Source organism: Zalophus californianus, chromosome 11 (genome assembly GCF_009762305.2).
Source record: "Zalophus californianus isolate mZalCal1 chromosome 11, mZalCal1.pri.v2, whole genome shotgun sequence".
Classification (NCBI taxonomy): Eukaryota; Metazoa; Chordata; class Mammalia; order Carnivora; family Otariidae; genus Zalophus; species Zalophus californianus.
This window is the reverse complement of record NC_045605.1, coordinates 18,960,210-18,976,233: the sequence shown is the minus strand read 5'-3', so window position 1 is coordinate 18,976,233 and position 16,024 is coordinate 18,960,210. Positions and strand designations below refer to the sequence as shown.

At 42.9% G+C, this 16,024-nt stretch overlaps 1 protein-coding gene across 2 annotated transcripts in view; it reads left to right on the top strand.

Moving 5' to 3' along the window:
- Positions 1-16,024, top strand: part of LOC113914247 (CXADR like membrane protein) — a 96,488-nt gene that overhangs the window by 62,282 nt on the left and 18,182 nt on the right. For both annotated transcript variants that reach the window (XM_027579309.2, XM_027579310.2), the window contains exon 3: positions 11,927-12,084. In XM_027579309.2, the coding sequence (XP_027435110.1) occupies positions 11,927-12,084 (158 nt within the window). The remainder of the gene's footprint in view (positions 1-11,926; positions 12,085-16,024) is intronic.

The following is a 16,024-nucleotide window of genomic DNA, read 5'->3' as shown; positions in this document are numbered from 1 at the left end:
CTAAATATTTCTTAAAAAAAATAAAGCTTTTTTGGAGTGGGATAGGTAGCCTCTAAGATTGTCCCTAATGATTCCTCCTCATAGCTCCTTCTCCCTGAATGTGGGCTGGAATTATTTGGTCACTTATAGCAAATAGAATATGGCAACAGATGTCTCCTCTGAGTTCCCATCTTAGGCACTTTCCTGTGCTCCCCTTTGGATCACTCACCCTGAGGGAAGCCAGCTGCCATGTGGTGACGAAGCCCTGTGGAGAGGCCCATGTGGTGACTGAGACCTGCTAACAACTACATTGTAAATTTACAAGTGGATTCGCTGTACCTCAGTTGAGCTTTCAGATAAGACCACAGTCCCGTCCAACAGTTTAATTCCACCTCCTGAGAAACCCTGTGCCAGAGCTACCCAGCTGAGCTGTGCCTGGATTCCTGACTCACAGAAACTCTGAGATAAGATATGTTGGTGGTTTTGAGCTGCTAAGTTTTGGAACAGTTTGTTATGCACCAATAGATAATTAGTAAAAAGTATAAATACATAAAATGCACAATCACAAGTGTACAGCTTGATGAATTTCACAAAATGAACATGTCCAAACAGGCACTCAAATCAAGATATAAAACATAGTCAGCACATTAGAAGCCTTCCCTTCTAATCATTATCTCTTCCTCTGAGAGTAACAACTCTCTGGAATTCCAAAAGCATAGATTAATTTTTTTGTTTTGTTTTTGTACCTTATATAAATAGAATCATATGTATGTACTCTTTTGTGTACCTTCTTTTGATCAGCATTCTATTCATATCTAGTTTTTTTTAAAAGCATACTCTAAAATGCCCTTGCTTAATCATAGTATTTAATATGTTCCAAATAATAGTAGAGTGTGAGTTTATTTATATGCAAAAAATGGGAGCATAAGTAAAGATTAAGAAGCATTTCTGTATGTCACCAACAGTAGAAAAGCTTTGAGGGAACTCACAAGAATACTAGCATAACACTAGATCAATGAAATTTTTGTTCAATATATGTACTGGGATGCAGTATTATATACCATTAAGGGTATGGATGTTAGAGTTAAAATGGCTGGATTTGAACTGTGGCACCACTCCTTACTAATTCTGTGATCTTGGGCAAATTAATCTCTCTGTGTCTCAGTGTCTTGTCTGTAGAATGAGGGTAATAATAGTGCTTACCCTACAGGATTGTTAAGAGGATAAAAAATGGAAATGAATATGGGGACACCCAGTGGCTCAGTCAGTTAAGCGTCCAACTCTTGATCTCAGCTCAGATCTTGATCTCAGGGTCATGAGTTCAAGCCCTGCATTGGGCTCCATGCTAGGCGTGGAGCTTATTTAAAAAAAAAAAAAAAAGAAAAGAAAAAGGGAAATGAATATAAATCAAGTAGCACAATGCTTTGCACATAACAGGCATTCAGAAATTGTTGGCTATTGTTAATAAATGTTTCTATACAGGAGTTTTAAAATATATTGGATGGCAAATGTCTATTATCATTTTTCTCATGTAGGAAGTGATTTCCCTGTGAGTAGAAAATACAGCTTCCTTGATTCTTTTTGTTTGTTTTGTGAACCTTGAAAATAAAATAGCCAGTTAGTTTATCTGCAAAATGTGTTTATCAAGGAATAGCACAGGAATCACAATTTGGGACATGCAAACAAACCATGGTGAACCACAGGCAAGTCCACAGAACAAGGTGAGGAGTGTTCTTCTATAGTGGAAAGAAGGAAGTTGGGAGGGGCTGTTTGCGAGGAAAGTCCATTGCACAAAAGCGAGAATTCCGGGTTGTGGAGACTTCTCATTGGCTGAGTTGTGGTGGTTCTCATTGGCTGGGGTTGTTGCTGGGCAAAGAGAAAACCTTCCTTCTTCCTTTCGGGGTAGGTAAAGTAAACTTCGAGGAGTGGTACCTGCATGAGCACGTCCACTTTAGAACTTCCCAACTCCACTTTGAATTTTTTTCTTTATTCATTTTCAAAGTATCATGGCTCAACTCTCTAACCCTAGAAGAGGTGACTGAGGGAGAAAGAGATCTTCTCTTTGAAGATCATCTTCTCTTTGTTATTAGTTTTTATAGGATGGTAGATGGGATAGATAAAGGATGAATTGATGCTTTAATTCATCAGTGGATTTTTATCAGCATGATCTCAATTCTCCATTGTCATGTATCCCTAAAAACTGACAATTGCACTCTCAGTAGTAAGTCTGTGTCTATTTTTAATTTCCTCCCCGCCGAAGGTAATAAAAGATTTAGATTTAGAAAGAGACTTAGCATTTGGAATGAGACAGAGGCTATAAATAGACATGTCAGTGAACTAGGTTAGTGAGGCATCTAGTTCTCAGCGTCTCAGAATCAAAGGCACACCTTGTCTGATCTGTGTACGGACACAGGCATGCTTGTCGCTTCTCTGCACAGGTATGTGTGTGTTTTCCTGCCTATGTGAACATGAACACATGTATGGAAAATGTACTAGCACATTCCTGAGAACAGAATTCTGAGGGATAACTGAGCAGCGGGATGATTGATCCCTGTGGACCACGTCAGTATCCTTTCCCTGACAATTATTACTAAAGATATCAGGATAAAACATTACTGTTACATAGTCAACCCCCAGTCTGTAGGGCCGTGACACAGCTCACGTGCAGTTTACATTAGATTACTGACCATTCTGTTGGAACTTGTCAAGACCAAGGGTCCAAGGTGATGTTCCAATCTGTCAAGTACTGAGGTCAGCCTAAGCAGTCAGGCTGCCATTTCCAATCTTTGGAATGCCATCCCCTCATTTATAACTGCCCAAATTCCAATCTGTTTTTCAAAGCCCAGGTGAAATACTTCCTCTTCTATGAAGCCATCCCTGATCACCTTGGTGATCTTCCTCTTCTGAATCCCCTTACCACTTCCTGACCCTCACATTGATCTTGATCACACGCTGCCTTAAACTGGGTTTGTTGAATGCCTGTTTGTTTCTCTATTATTGTGATCTCTTCATAGACAAAAGATAATGTCACTGATCTTTGTTTCCAGCAGGACCTAGTATGGTAGCAGGAATGCCACTCGTATTCATTGAACAAAAGAGCACTCCGAGTTACTCTCCTGTGGGTGCCAACTATTTTGTCAATGTTCCTTTTTGTGGCACCAGAGTCTGAAGCATTGAGGACAAGGTGTTTGTTTTAAGACATTCTAGGGAAGTCACTATCCCTAAGTATCTCATGATATACAATAGTAAAAAATTTGATACTGACAAAAGTGTCAATGTCTTGGAACAGTGTTGCTGTGATTTCAGATTCTCAATGATAAGAGAATATGAACCATTTCATACGTTTCAGCAGATGAGTTTTAAATATGAAATTGTCCAGAAGTCAAGACAGTGACCTTCCGTAGGCCTTCCCAAGCTTGAGATTGTAGATTCCATATAACCAGAACATCCCAGGATTTTGTAATTCTGTAAGTGACTGGCCTAGAACCAAGACTAAAAATCAAGACTGAAAGGACCTGGAGGATTCTTTTGCTGATTCCTCAGTCCCTCTAAGTCATCTGTGATGGATTTTTTCCTTCCCTTTGTCTTTTTTTTTTTTAATTTACTGTCTACTAAGACAATTCTTGACAGCACCTGAGTAATTGATTTGTTTCATAATAAATTCTGCAATTAAAATGAGATTTTTGGTCTCAGAGTAAACATCCATTTCAGTTGGAAAAAGTGAAAACAGTGAATTTAAGCTATTAAAATAGTGTTATGTTTCTATTGCCTTGGTAAAGTCCCTCTCAAATGTCTGACTGTATTTTCCAATTTCTGTTGCCCTTGAAAATTAAATGTGGGTCGTTTGAAATTTAGTATATAATCACAAATGGCAACAAAGTGCTTATCAAGCTTAAATCCAAGGTCACCTATAATTCTTTGTCAATAATAATCCTTCTTACTAATATAAGAACTGCATTAAAGATGAGGCATGGCTAATCCTCAATAAGTAAATTCTGCCCCCTTGTGGATTAAAACATCCACAGATAGGAAAGAAGTGCTGTAACTGCTTGGGTTAGTTCCTTTTACTTCTTTTAAAAGGCACTTCAACAATCTTTAAAAAGCAATGTTCACAATGAAACAGAATGAGATCATTTGTATCAATTCTGTAAGAGCTGACTGACAGTGACAAAACACATTGATAGATAATAGTGTACATTTGTATCTTAATACTTTGCATCCCATTCAACTAGGACAGTGCCTTGAATATGAAGATATCGATTAATATTTCATACAATATTGTAGTTAGAAAGGACTTTACATATTGATTCATCATCCACGTATAAGGATCCTTTTTACAGCTCCTGACATATCCCCCACGTGAATGACCCCAGTAATGGAAAGTTCACTAAATGATACAAGCTCATTCTCTTATCAGGCAGGACTGTTAGAAAGTCTATCAACAGGGACGCCTGGGTGGCTCAGTCGGTGAATTGTCTGCCTTCAGCTCAGGTCATGATCCCAGGGTCCTGGGATCGAGTCCCGCATCGGGCTCCTTGCTCGGCGGGGAGCCTGCTTCTCCCTCTGACTCTGTAGCTCCCACCTGCTTGTCACTGCTCCTCTCAGCATGCAGCATCTCTGATGCTTCGGATGTGCTCCTTTGGCTAGTTCCAAATACGATGGAACTGCAACACTCCATATTTGGGACATCAGGCCTCTCTTAACGCAGCCCAGGCTCTTGTTGGTTTTTTCAGCAACCGTATCACACTGGTGGTTAATATAAATCTTGTAGAGCCCCAGGTCCTCCAAAGCTCCCCACTCTGTGCTTGTGTCTAGCTGTAACTTCTAACATTTGTTTGTATTAAACATCATCTCACTTTTGGCTCAGGATCCCAGCTAGCAAGATAATTATATATCTTAAGTGTGTCCAATCAGACCAGCTCTGCTACCCAGCTTTGTGCCATGCACATTTAATCAATGTGGTCTCTATGTTCCCCACCAGCCAATTTCAAGGCAAAGGCAATGACCTTTGGTGTGGGAAAGAGACTCAAATAAAAACTGGAGATGGGCTCACGTCCCCACAGTGCCACCCATCAGCCGTGTGAACTTGTCATGACCAAGGGTCCAAGGTGATGTTCCAATCTGTCAAGTACTGAGGTCAGGCTAAGCAGTCAGGCTGCCATTTCCAATCTTTGGAATGCCATCCCCTCATTTATAACTGCCCAAATTCCAATCTGTTTTTCAAGGCCCAGGTGAAATACTTCCTTTTCTATGAAGCCATCCCTGATCACTTTGGTGATCTTCCTCTTCTGAATCCCCTTACCACTTCTGTGGGGTCCTCAAGTCTCTCTTCTCTAAAACAGAGGTGATGACATTCGCTCCTATGTAGTCACGGGCTCACATGAGATAATGCATTTGAGCGAGCTGAGCTAAACAAACCTAAGGCATTATTAATCAGTAGGTTTCACATGGTTTGAGCGAGGAGAGATGGTTACCAACTTTGCATTCCCAGTGCTGTACCAGGGGAAGATCTCAGTACACTTTTTTGATGTGGATAAATACATAGGATGTACCTACCAGACAGTTTTCACAGAGGGGGAGGGGAGGTGACTTGATAGTTTGTAATCAGTCTGGGTTTAGTCTGAAGACCTCTTTAACGGTCTTTTACAGCGTGAGGCTCTTTCTTGTTCTCCTCCCCTGTCCTACCACCTCTAGCTCCCCTGCTTCCTCGCCTCCCTCCCTCAACCCTTCCCCACTCCCTTTCCCTCTTTCCTTCCCCAGCCTTCTCTTTCCCCCTTCTCCAAAACCAACAGCCTGGGGAGGGGAGGAAACCTAATATCTGGGCCCCTGACTGAAGCCCACCTCTCAGGCTGCCACCTCGGTCCTTGCACACCCACACCACCAAATTTAGGGACTCCAGGAACAAATTACTCACCTCTGGGGCGGAACAAGAAGGCGCTGCGCCGATTCTCAGATGTCTGAAATTCCACTGATAACCTGCAAGCTTCGCTGCGTTAGCTGTAGGCTGTCTCTAAATACCAAATACAGGTTCGTATTTGAGAAGACATTAGAACAGTCATTGCTTAATGGCTCCCAGTGAATGTGGTTTTCCTTTTCTGAAGCTCTCAAAAAGGGAGCTAGCCCTTGAGATTCTGGGTATGGGGTTGAGAAAGCAAAATATACAGAAAAGAAACTTGTAGAACTAGAGAAACTTTCCTAGTTCACAGTGAGGGAGCTTGCAAGAGGGGACAGGAGAAGACAGTGCTGCCTTCTGTTGAAGCTGCCCCTCCACCACCTCAGGTCTGTATAGGAAAAGCACTTGTCTGTCTTTCCAGAACTCATTCAATCCCACTTGTCATCAGAGCCTTCCTCAGCCACTCTTGTCAGAAATGATCTTCCAGGGGCGCCTGGCTGGCTCAGTCGGTAGAGCACACAACTCTTGATCTCGGAGTTATAAGTCTGAGCCCCACATGGGGTGTAGAGATTACTTAAAAAGAAAAAATATATTTTTTAAGAAAATGACCTTTCATACAACACTGTTAACTTTCTTAGGTGTGGTGGTATGTTCTGGTTGTGTAGAAGAAGGCCCTTAGTTTTAGGGGGTCCTTGCTGAAACATTTAGAGGTCAAATGTCATGTTATCTGTAACTTACTTTCAACCAGCAGCAAAAACGAGAGAGAGAGAGAGACAAAGCAAATATGGCCAAATATTAACGGTTTTCAAGCAAAATGACTTCCAAACTCCTCACCCTCCTGCTTCACCTCCTCAGCATGCTCTTCTGGTTTTCCTTGTCTTTGGAAGTACAGTATGTACAATTATGAATGATAATAACCATGTGGTGAGTGGGTCCTGTATCCTGAGCGTCAGTGTCACACACTTTACATACATCATATATGATCTTACAACAGTCTTTCCTGGCTGATGTTTTTCTTCTCATTTCACAGGGAAGAAAAAAAGACCCAGAGTGGTCAGGAAATTAATTGGACTAACAGGCACTACTTAAATCTCTGTTGATCTGACTCCAAAGTTCATGCTCCTTCTATTACATCATGCCATCTCTTGAATTGCAGATTGTGTTCCAGAAACAGTCAGGAAGGCACATGCCTCTGCACACACACACACACACACACACACACACACGCACACACGCATGCACGTACCCACACACACCACCCCTACAGAATTTTATGTAGAAAATTGTAGAAATTAGTCTAGAAATCAAGAGGCCTTTGGGTGAGTCACTTCTCTCTAAGCCTCAGTTTCTTGATCTGTAAAATGAGAGAAGTTGATTTAAAAATATCCAAAGTCTGGGGCACCTGGGTGGCTCAGTCAGTTAAGCGTCCGACTCTTGGTTTCGGCTCAGGTCATGCATTGTCTTGCCGTCGTGGGATTAAGCCCCACACCAGGCTCTGTGCTCAGCACGGAATCTGCCTCAGACTCTCTCTCCCTCTCCCTCCCATTCACTCTCTTTCACTCTCAAATAAATAAATCTTTTTTAAAATTTATTTTTGAGGGAGAGAGAGAGAGCACATGCACGAGCAGGGGGGAGGGGCAGAGGGAGAAAGAGGCTCCTGGCTGAGCAGGGAGACAGATGCGGGCCTTGATCCCAAGACCCTGGGATCATGACCTGAGCTGAAGGCAGACGCTTAACTGACTGAGCCACCCAAGTGCCCAATAAATAAAATCTTAAAAAAAAAAATATCCAAAATCCTTTTTATTTTTCTGACGGACATTCAATGATTTTGATTCTCATGAGGCTTTCTAGATATGTAAAGGGAAACATAAGAAAATTCTCTTCCCATTCAGGTAGGTGAACAGGTCCACTGAGAAAAGTTCGATCAGGGTCCTGGGATGAAGCCCCTCATCGGGCTCCCTGCTCCACGGGGAGCCTGCTTCTCCCTCTCCCTCTGCCACTCCCCCTGCTTGTGCTCTCTGTCTCTGTCAAATAAATAAATAAAATCTTAAAAAAAAATAAAAATTTTCTATTATCGGGGTACCTGGCTGGCTCAGTTAGTAGAGCATGTGACTCTTGATCTCAAGAGTTGTGAGTTCAAGCCCCACACTGGGTGTAGAGATTACTGAAAAATAAAATCGGGCCACCTGGGTGGCTCACTTGGTTAAGTGTCTGCCTTCAGTTCAGGTCATGATCTCAGGGTCCTAGGATCGAGCCCCGCATCGGGCTCCCTGCTCAGCGGGGAGCCTGCTTCTCCCTCTCCGGCTCCCCCTGCCTGTATTCTCTCTCTCTCTGTGTCAAATAAATAAATAAATAAAGTCTTTAAAAATAAATAAATAAAATCTTTAAAAAATAAATAAAATGTACAATTATCTTCTCAATAGCCTCATCTTCAAAATACGTGTCTTATTTCTCTCGGTTATATAAAAGTATACATGCTGAAAAACAAAAAGTTACCCCTTGCCCAACTCATTGAAGGTCTTAAAGGCTCAAGAAAAGCTTTAGTAAATGTAAATGTCCTTTAGAGAATAAAATCTTGAACTCAGCTGAGAAAATGATGATCTCATCTGAGAAAATAAAACAACCCTTCTTCTCGTAGAGAAAAGCAAGGGAAGGGAACTGACATTTTAGCAGGGAGACTCCCATGTGCAATCACTGTGCTGGGTGCCTTAGTCAGTGTCTCCTTTAATTCCCATTTTGCAGATGAGAACGGTAAGGCTCAGGGAGGGTAATTCTCCCAAGGTCAGGCTCTCAAAGGGCCTGTGTTACGTGCCTGAGTTGTATCAGAAGCCTTCCCTTAGGGAGAGCTGGAGGCTTCCATGACTGAATCTTGCACATGCACACAGAGAATGTTTGCACCACTTGCTACCTCCAGTACCTTCCCCCACCATCAAGTGCAGGGCGCATCTCAGACACCCCGTGGAGAGTTCTGTTGACCCTTGAATTGTGTGGATGCACTTACATGTGGATTTCTTATAGTACAGTACTGTACATGTGTTTTCTCTTTCCTATGATTTTCTTAATATTTTCTTTTCTCTGACTGTATTATAAGAATACAGTATACAATGTACATAACATACAGAATACATGTTAATTGACTATTTATGTTATTGGTAAAGTTTCCCGTCCACAGTAGGCTCCTAGTAGTTAAGTTTTGGAGGAGTCAAAAGTTATATGTAGATTTTGGACTGCGAGGGGGGCCGGTGCCAATAACCCTGCCTTGTTCAAGGATCAGCTGTATTTCCTTACTTGCAGTTCTGTTAATGTTTCAATTCTCTGAGCTGTAATTTCCTCCTAAGTTAAATTTTGATGATCTCTTACGGTCTTTCTTAACAAAGATGAACGCTTTAATGCCTGGGAGCCCAGGGCTAGCTCTTCCCACTCATCCACCAGACAGCGGATACATGTGCTTGGCAGCCCCCTTACCCATTGCCAAGCCTGAGAATTCTATACAGAGCCCAGGCCCCTGTCTGCTTAGGCTACAGAACGCAGGTGTGTGTGTGTGGGGGGGAAGCACAGAAGGAGAAATTTGAGAAATTTTCAGGGATCCCAGTGACCCCCTGAAGTCTGGGGAGCTGAGGTTCAGGGAAGACTAGAGGTGCATGCACTCTGATCTTGAGTTTCCCTGCCTTGGTAAAGTCATTTGTATTCACTGGGCGGCCCCCTCCCCACACTGCCGTATTTAATTCTGGCTACAGTATAAATAGAATGTGGTACTCTGGCAAAGCACACCACCCACCACTGTGTTCCTTCCCTTTTGGGACATCAACTAAATCTGAGCCTGTGATTCCCTCTAGTGGCTCAAATTGGCAACTTTCATAGATGAGTCTGCATTTATTTATTTAATGTATAGCGCCTACTGTATGCACCAAATTGGTGCTGGGTTCTCTGGCTTCGCCAGGGGCATGGGATGCTGGTTTCATTTGATCATTGTATCCAGTGGAAAGTGAGCAGGGGTAGAAACCATAGCTCCTTTTTCGAAGCTTAGCTTGGTGCAATGCAAACTGGCTAATCTCCCTGCTGTTCTACAGCTGCTTTATGGGGACTGAGGGAGAATGGGTTTTATATGGGTTATGCCTTAAAGGAGTTGTAGGACCTCAGGGCAACTCCTTTATCCCTCGGCCTCAGTTTGCTCATGGGTGAAACAAGTACATGGGTTAAATTTAAGTCAATCCAACAACTGTTTATTGAGCACCTGCAGTGTGAGGGGCCCTGGGCTGAGAGCTTTGGGAATGTAGTGGTGAATTGGTACCTAATCTCAAGGAGCTTACAGGCTAATGGGAGAACCACATGTCCAGGAAGCCACATAAGACATAGGGCAGAAGCAGCATAGCATGGCTGTTGGAGTATGAGCTTTGCAGTGAGACAGATCTGGGGTTGAGCCCCTGATCTGTCCTTTCCTAGCTGTGTGATCTTGAGCAAATTGCTAAGCTCCTCTTTAGGTTTCATCCATAGATTTGGATAATCACCGTTTCTTCATAGAGTTGAGTAATCAGTGTACAGCCAAACCATATGACATACTCCCTAAATGGTGGCCACTCTCATTGAGTTTCAAGTTTTAAACAGAAATAACAGAAACCTTATTGGGAATGTCAGTAAGACCCTATGAGGGGCTTTTCCTGTTGGTTCTGAAGGCCCTTTCTTATGCCCCACAGATCTCTGTGGTCTCCTTTGTTTGCCATGGAGCTTGGGAATCCACCTGCTGCTTCTCTTAGGGTGGATGCCTCTGAGGGTCCAACCCTGCAGTATCAACCCAATCTGCCCCCCTGTTTAGAGGGAACTACAGTCTCCCCTGCTCCCTTCTTCCTCCTTTCAGGTCCTTTTCCTTTCTACAGACTTACTGCTAATCTATCTTGGGAAATGAACAGGGAATAAGAAAGGTAGCTTATGTGCTTCTGTGAGCCATGATCCTTGATCTTTAGGCTTAAAACCCTCTGAAGTGGCAGAGTGAGTGCTCCTCAGGAGAGAGGACTTCACCAGAAACCCTGACACTTGGGGCTGTTCCAACTTGGAGGTTGGATGATTCTGTTACCTTGTGAACGTAGCACTGGAACATTGTGAATGGCTTTTCATGCTGAGCCCCTTTATTATGTGCAAGGAGACAAAGGAGGATCTTAGAGCACACGTAATGCCAGACACATCATACCTAGAATCCAGGCGAGGTTATTTAACACCGTGGATTTCATAGTCCACGGTGTCCGAAATGAATAGGAAGGAGAGAAGGTGAGCGAGTCTGGACCCTAGGCTTGCTGACAAGATACCATTCCTGGAACAAGATGAAAATTAGAGGTAAAGAAAGCCAAAGTGGCATTTCAACTAAATCTGAGCCTTTGATTCCCTGTTGGCCAAAGGGATACTGGATGGGTGGAGGGACGGGATCCAAATGTAGTAACTTGGAATTTCACTTTGGATAGGAAGGGTTGCTTCATATTTTGAAGCCACGTGGGATGAGACTATAGAGACTGGAAGACAGAAGTTGGGGGAACAGAGGATGAGTGTACCTAAGAAAAGCAGGAACGGCCTATAAAATCCCACTCATTCCCCGAGGCATCCTGCACTTACCTGTCAGTCTGTGGGGGTAGGCTGTCTCTAAGGTGGCTCAAGGGGTGAAGTGATATTTGGAGCCTGTTCTGGGGAGGGTGCCAACCCCTGCCTTTCCTTTGGTTTCTGTCCTTTTGCAAGTCGGTGCTGGTAAAGGAGAGAAAGTTAAAAAACACACACACACACAATTGTTGACCTGAGTAATTTCATCATCCGTAAAAACGCAAAAAGGCAGGAAAGACAGGCATTGCTAAGGGTATAGTTCGGGGGGCTAAAGAAGATAATGATGAATTCAGTTAAAGGAGGAGCCAGTGGGAGGTTCCAGGACTTCTGGTACCTCTGGTCTAGGATTCTTCCAACTCCTTGATTTGCCCCTTGCCCACAGGAACACCCAGGAATTATTTGTTGTAATATTTGCTTCCCACACATAGCTATGCATTTCTACATTACTCATTAGAGGCTCTCCTCTTCCAGTTTCCTACTCTATTGGAACCTTGGGGACTCACACCGAGATCAAGAGAGTGGCAGAAGAAAAGGTCACTTTGCCCTGTCACCATCAACTGGGGCTTCCAGAAAAAGACACCCTGGATATCGAATGGCTGCTCACCGATAATGAAGGGAACCAAAAAGTGGTAAGTATACAAATGGCCAGAGCCCTCCCTCCAGCCCCAACCCCTGCTCTTCCCCTCATCCGCCCACAGTTGTGTTTCGTCAGTCCGCCAGTTTTCTGTAGGGTCGGAAAGGGTCAGAGTTGCTCTTTCATCTGGCTTATAGTTGAAAGACTCTAGAGACAAAAATTATAAACAAGGAATGGTATTTGGGTCTTAAGAGATTCTGTGTTCTTTGGGCAAGCAAGAAAGCCACCTATCATTTGCCCAAGGAGGGAATCTGTGCTATTAGTGTCTTTCCCAAGAAGGGAGCTAAGATGCAGAAGCTTGATTCCCAAGCCTAGTGGCCAGAACCCCAAATCTATACTCGGAAGCCTGTTCCTCTTCCTCCTGAGACCATTACCACCTGCCCATGTTTAAGCTTTGCACAAAATCATCATGTTCAAGCTCTGAGATCATGTAATATGACAAACAACATATGATGCAGGACATGACTGAAAATGTTTATCACATATATAATTGGCCAGCAAAAGAATTGGTACTGGTTCTGGGGTTGGAAAATGAAGGATCTGGCCCTGGGTCTTCTGTGCTCAGGATGCTGAGGTCCATTGGTGCTTATGGGCTTTTGGGCAGAACTCGTAGCGCTTTGCTCCCGATGATCCACAGGGCTGGTCTCTGTTGAGAGTGAGAAGTAAGTAGCTCCTGTCTGCCTTGGCTGCATTCAGCTTTCCTCAAGCTGGGTTTCCTAGCATAATTCTTCTCATTCCATTTACCCAGTGACTTATTTTTAAAAGTCTTTTGGTTGAGGGGCGCCTGGCCGGCTTAGCTGGTGGAGCATGCAACTCTTGATCTCGGGGTTCTGAGTTCGAGCCCCATGTTGGGTGTAGAGACTGCTTAAAAAATAAAATATCTAAAAACGAAAGAAGGCAGCATTCTTGGTGGAAAGTTTTGTGATTTTAAAAAGTCACATAAAATAAGCCAGGGAAACTGACTTTAGACTTTTCTTCCTTTTCAAAACTTTACCTCTTGCCCTACTAAAAAGTGAAAGGTTGTCCTTTCTTCTTCTCTGTCCATACCCCCTGATTTCATAAGATGGTTTGTGCTGGAAGAAGCTAAAGTTTTCACTAAAATAAAACCCAGGATCATTGTTGGATTTCAGCTCCTACATCACTTTGTCATTTTGTTCTCATAGTACATCATCCTGAGACTCTCTGTTCTCCGTAGAGCAAGGTCACCTTAAACTGAGCATACTTATTCCGGCAGATTCTTAGTCAGTAGTAGACATGATACTCTCTGTTCTGAATAAAGTAAATAAGAGCTGTGTTCCTCTCACAAAAATTTAAAAAAGAGACTCCACTCATCTAACTTTCACGCAAGTGTTTTCATTTAAACCAAAGAAAAAAAAGAGATGCTTGTTTATGTAGCCAAGTGAATATAAGGCTTAAAAGTTTATTGCTAAAAAAAAAAAAGTTTATTGCTGACAAAAGCAGGCCACTAACATGGCTTTAAGCAGCCACAGTTCTTACTTGTCTTTAATTAACACTCCAAAGTAAGGATCGTGATTTATTCTGTCATTCAGAGCACATGGATTTATTTAGCAAATACTGTATGCCAAGCTAGGCACTGGGAACAATAGTGAAGGAGATATCAAAGTCCCCGCCTTCCTGGAGTTTACAGTGCAAACCCATTCAGTAATTAAAAAAACCCAAAAAACAAAAAACAAAACCAAACTTTTTTTTTTTTTTTTTAAGTAGAGAGCCCTAAACATTAAGCTATGTTCCAGGTTCCAGTCTGTTTAGCGCATTATATCTTATTTAACTTAATCCTCATAACTAGGATTATTAGTCCCATTTTTCACATAAGGAACTCCATACAGTGTGTGCCCAGACACAACACACAAAGTGAGAAAGGGGCTTAAGGTCACCCATTTTGCTGTTTGAAATGAGGCACTGTGATATCAGTACCTGGGCTGTTAATTATCAGCTATGTTACCTTCATAAATAATTTGAAATTATAATCCGTGTTGTGTAGAAAATAAGGAGAATGTGGGAAGAAAATTATTCCAGACAGAACCAATTGTGCCAAGGCCCTGATGCTGAAAAAAGCTTGGCACTATTGCAAGTTCTAAAAGATCAAAATCAATTTATTTTATTTATTTATTTTCATTTTTTATTTTTTAAAGGGTTTTTAAAATTTATTTATTTATTTATTATCTATATTTATTTATTTATCAGAGAGAGAGAGAGCACAAGCAGGGGGAGCTGCAGGCAGAGGCAGAGGGAGAAGCAGACTCCCCGCTGAGCGGGGCGCACGACGTGGGGCTCGATCCCAGGACCTTGGGATCATGACCTGAGCTGAAGGCAGACGCTTAACCGACTGAACCACCCAGGTATCCCTCAAAAAATCGATTTAGGTTAAATTGAGTCACTACTGGATTCCCACTATCCACATACTCAGTCACAAAGGAGGTAGTTGAAGAGATAAATGGGTGAAGAGACAACTTGAGAACTAAGTGACAGAGATCATGATGGAGATAAGCAGAGTGTTCTAGATGAATATAAAGGAGGCGCCATTGACCAAAAGTAGTTGGAGAAGGGGAAAGGTCAAGGGCAGCTCCGGTAAGAAATCACAGCTGATCTGAGTGCTGATAGAAATTTCCTCATTGCCCCGAGGAAATCACAAGAGTGTAGACACAAAGGCTGGAAAGTTCTGGGAAATCATGAGCAGTGAGCATAGGTGGAGTGCAAAATGTGAGCTTACAGAGGTTGCAGGACCAGAACATGAGAGGTCTTATATAACAGGTTAGGGAGCTCAGATACTTTCCTATATCGTAATGGAGTTCTTGAAGGATTTTAGGAGTGACAGGGACATAGATACGTCTTAGGTGATCACTCCAGCCCTGTGCAATGGCACACTGATTTAAAGGAGTCTTGAGTAGAAGCAAGATCAGCTGAATAATTTCAGACTATACAATAGGGGCTTACACTATATTCATGGATAGCTGGAATATCAAGATCAGCGTAATATACAAATTTAGTGGGTGAATTTGCCACCCTGTTGGGAATGAGTGAGGGTGAGAGAGGAAATACAGGAGGGGGGGTGCCTGGGTGGCTCAGCTGGTTAAGCATCTGCCTTTGACTCAGGTCATGCTCCCTGCTCAGTAGGGAGCCTGCTTCTCCCTCTCCTGCTCCCCCTGCTTGTGCTCTCTGTCTCTCCGTCAAATAAATAAATAAATCTTAAAAAAAAAAAAAAAGAAAAGAAAAAGAAAATACAGGAGGGGCTGGACTGGATGTGGTGCCTAAGATAGGCTAGCCAATGACCTGGACACGAAGGTTAGCCTTGCATTTCAATCCAAGCGGAATTGGCTCCCTCCCTTTTGTCTAGGAGGCTCAAATATGCAGGAACATTTGGGGGCAGGTAGGCAGTTTGGGGAATATTTGAATCTCAGCCTAGGTAGATAGCATGTCCACTAGAACTCTGGAGCTTTCCTCCAGGTTCTAGGGATGGAAACATAGTTAATTTCCAAAGTCTGAGTGAACATCTCCTCCAGGGTCAGTCACAAACACACAACTGAGACTTTCCCCTCTATTTTTTGGATGGAGAAATTAGGGCAGAGAGGTTCTCATTCCCATGCCAAACCCCTCTTGCCACCTCCTTTCTCCCTTTCCCCCTTTGATACTGAGGAAGAAAACTCCTGATCAAGGGGTTGAGCTTCCAACTCTTGATTTTGGCTCAGGTCATGATCTCAGGGTTCCTGCGATTGAGCTTTGCATCAGGCTCCGTGCTGAGAGTCTGCTGGAGAGGCTCTGTCTCCCTCTCCCTCTCTGCCCTTCCCCCTGCTCTCATTCTGAATGAATGAATGAATGAATAAAATATTGGAAAGAAAGAAAGAAAAGAAAAGAAAAATCTTGGATCAAAAACAGAGAGAGAAGCCTACATCTATTTCTGTTTGAGGCAGGTGCAT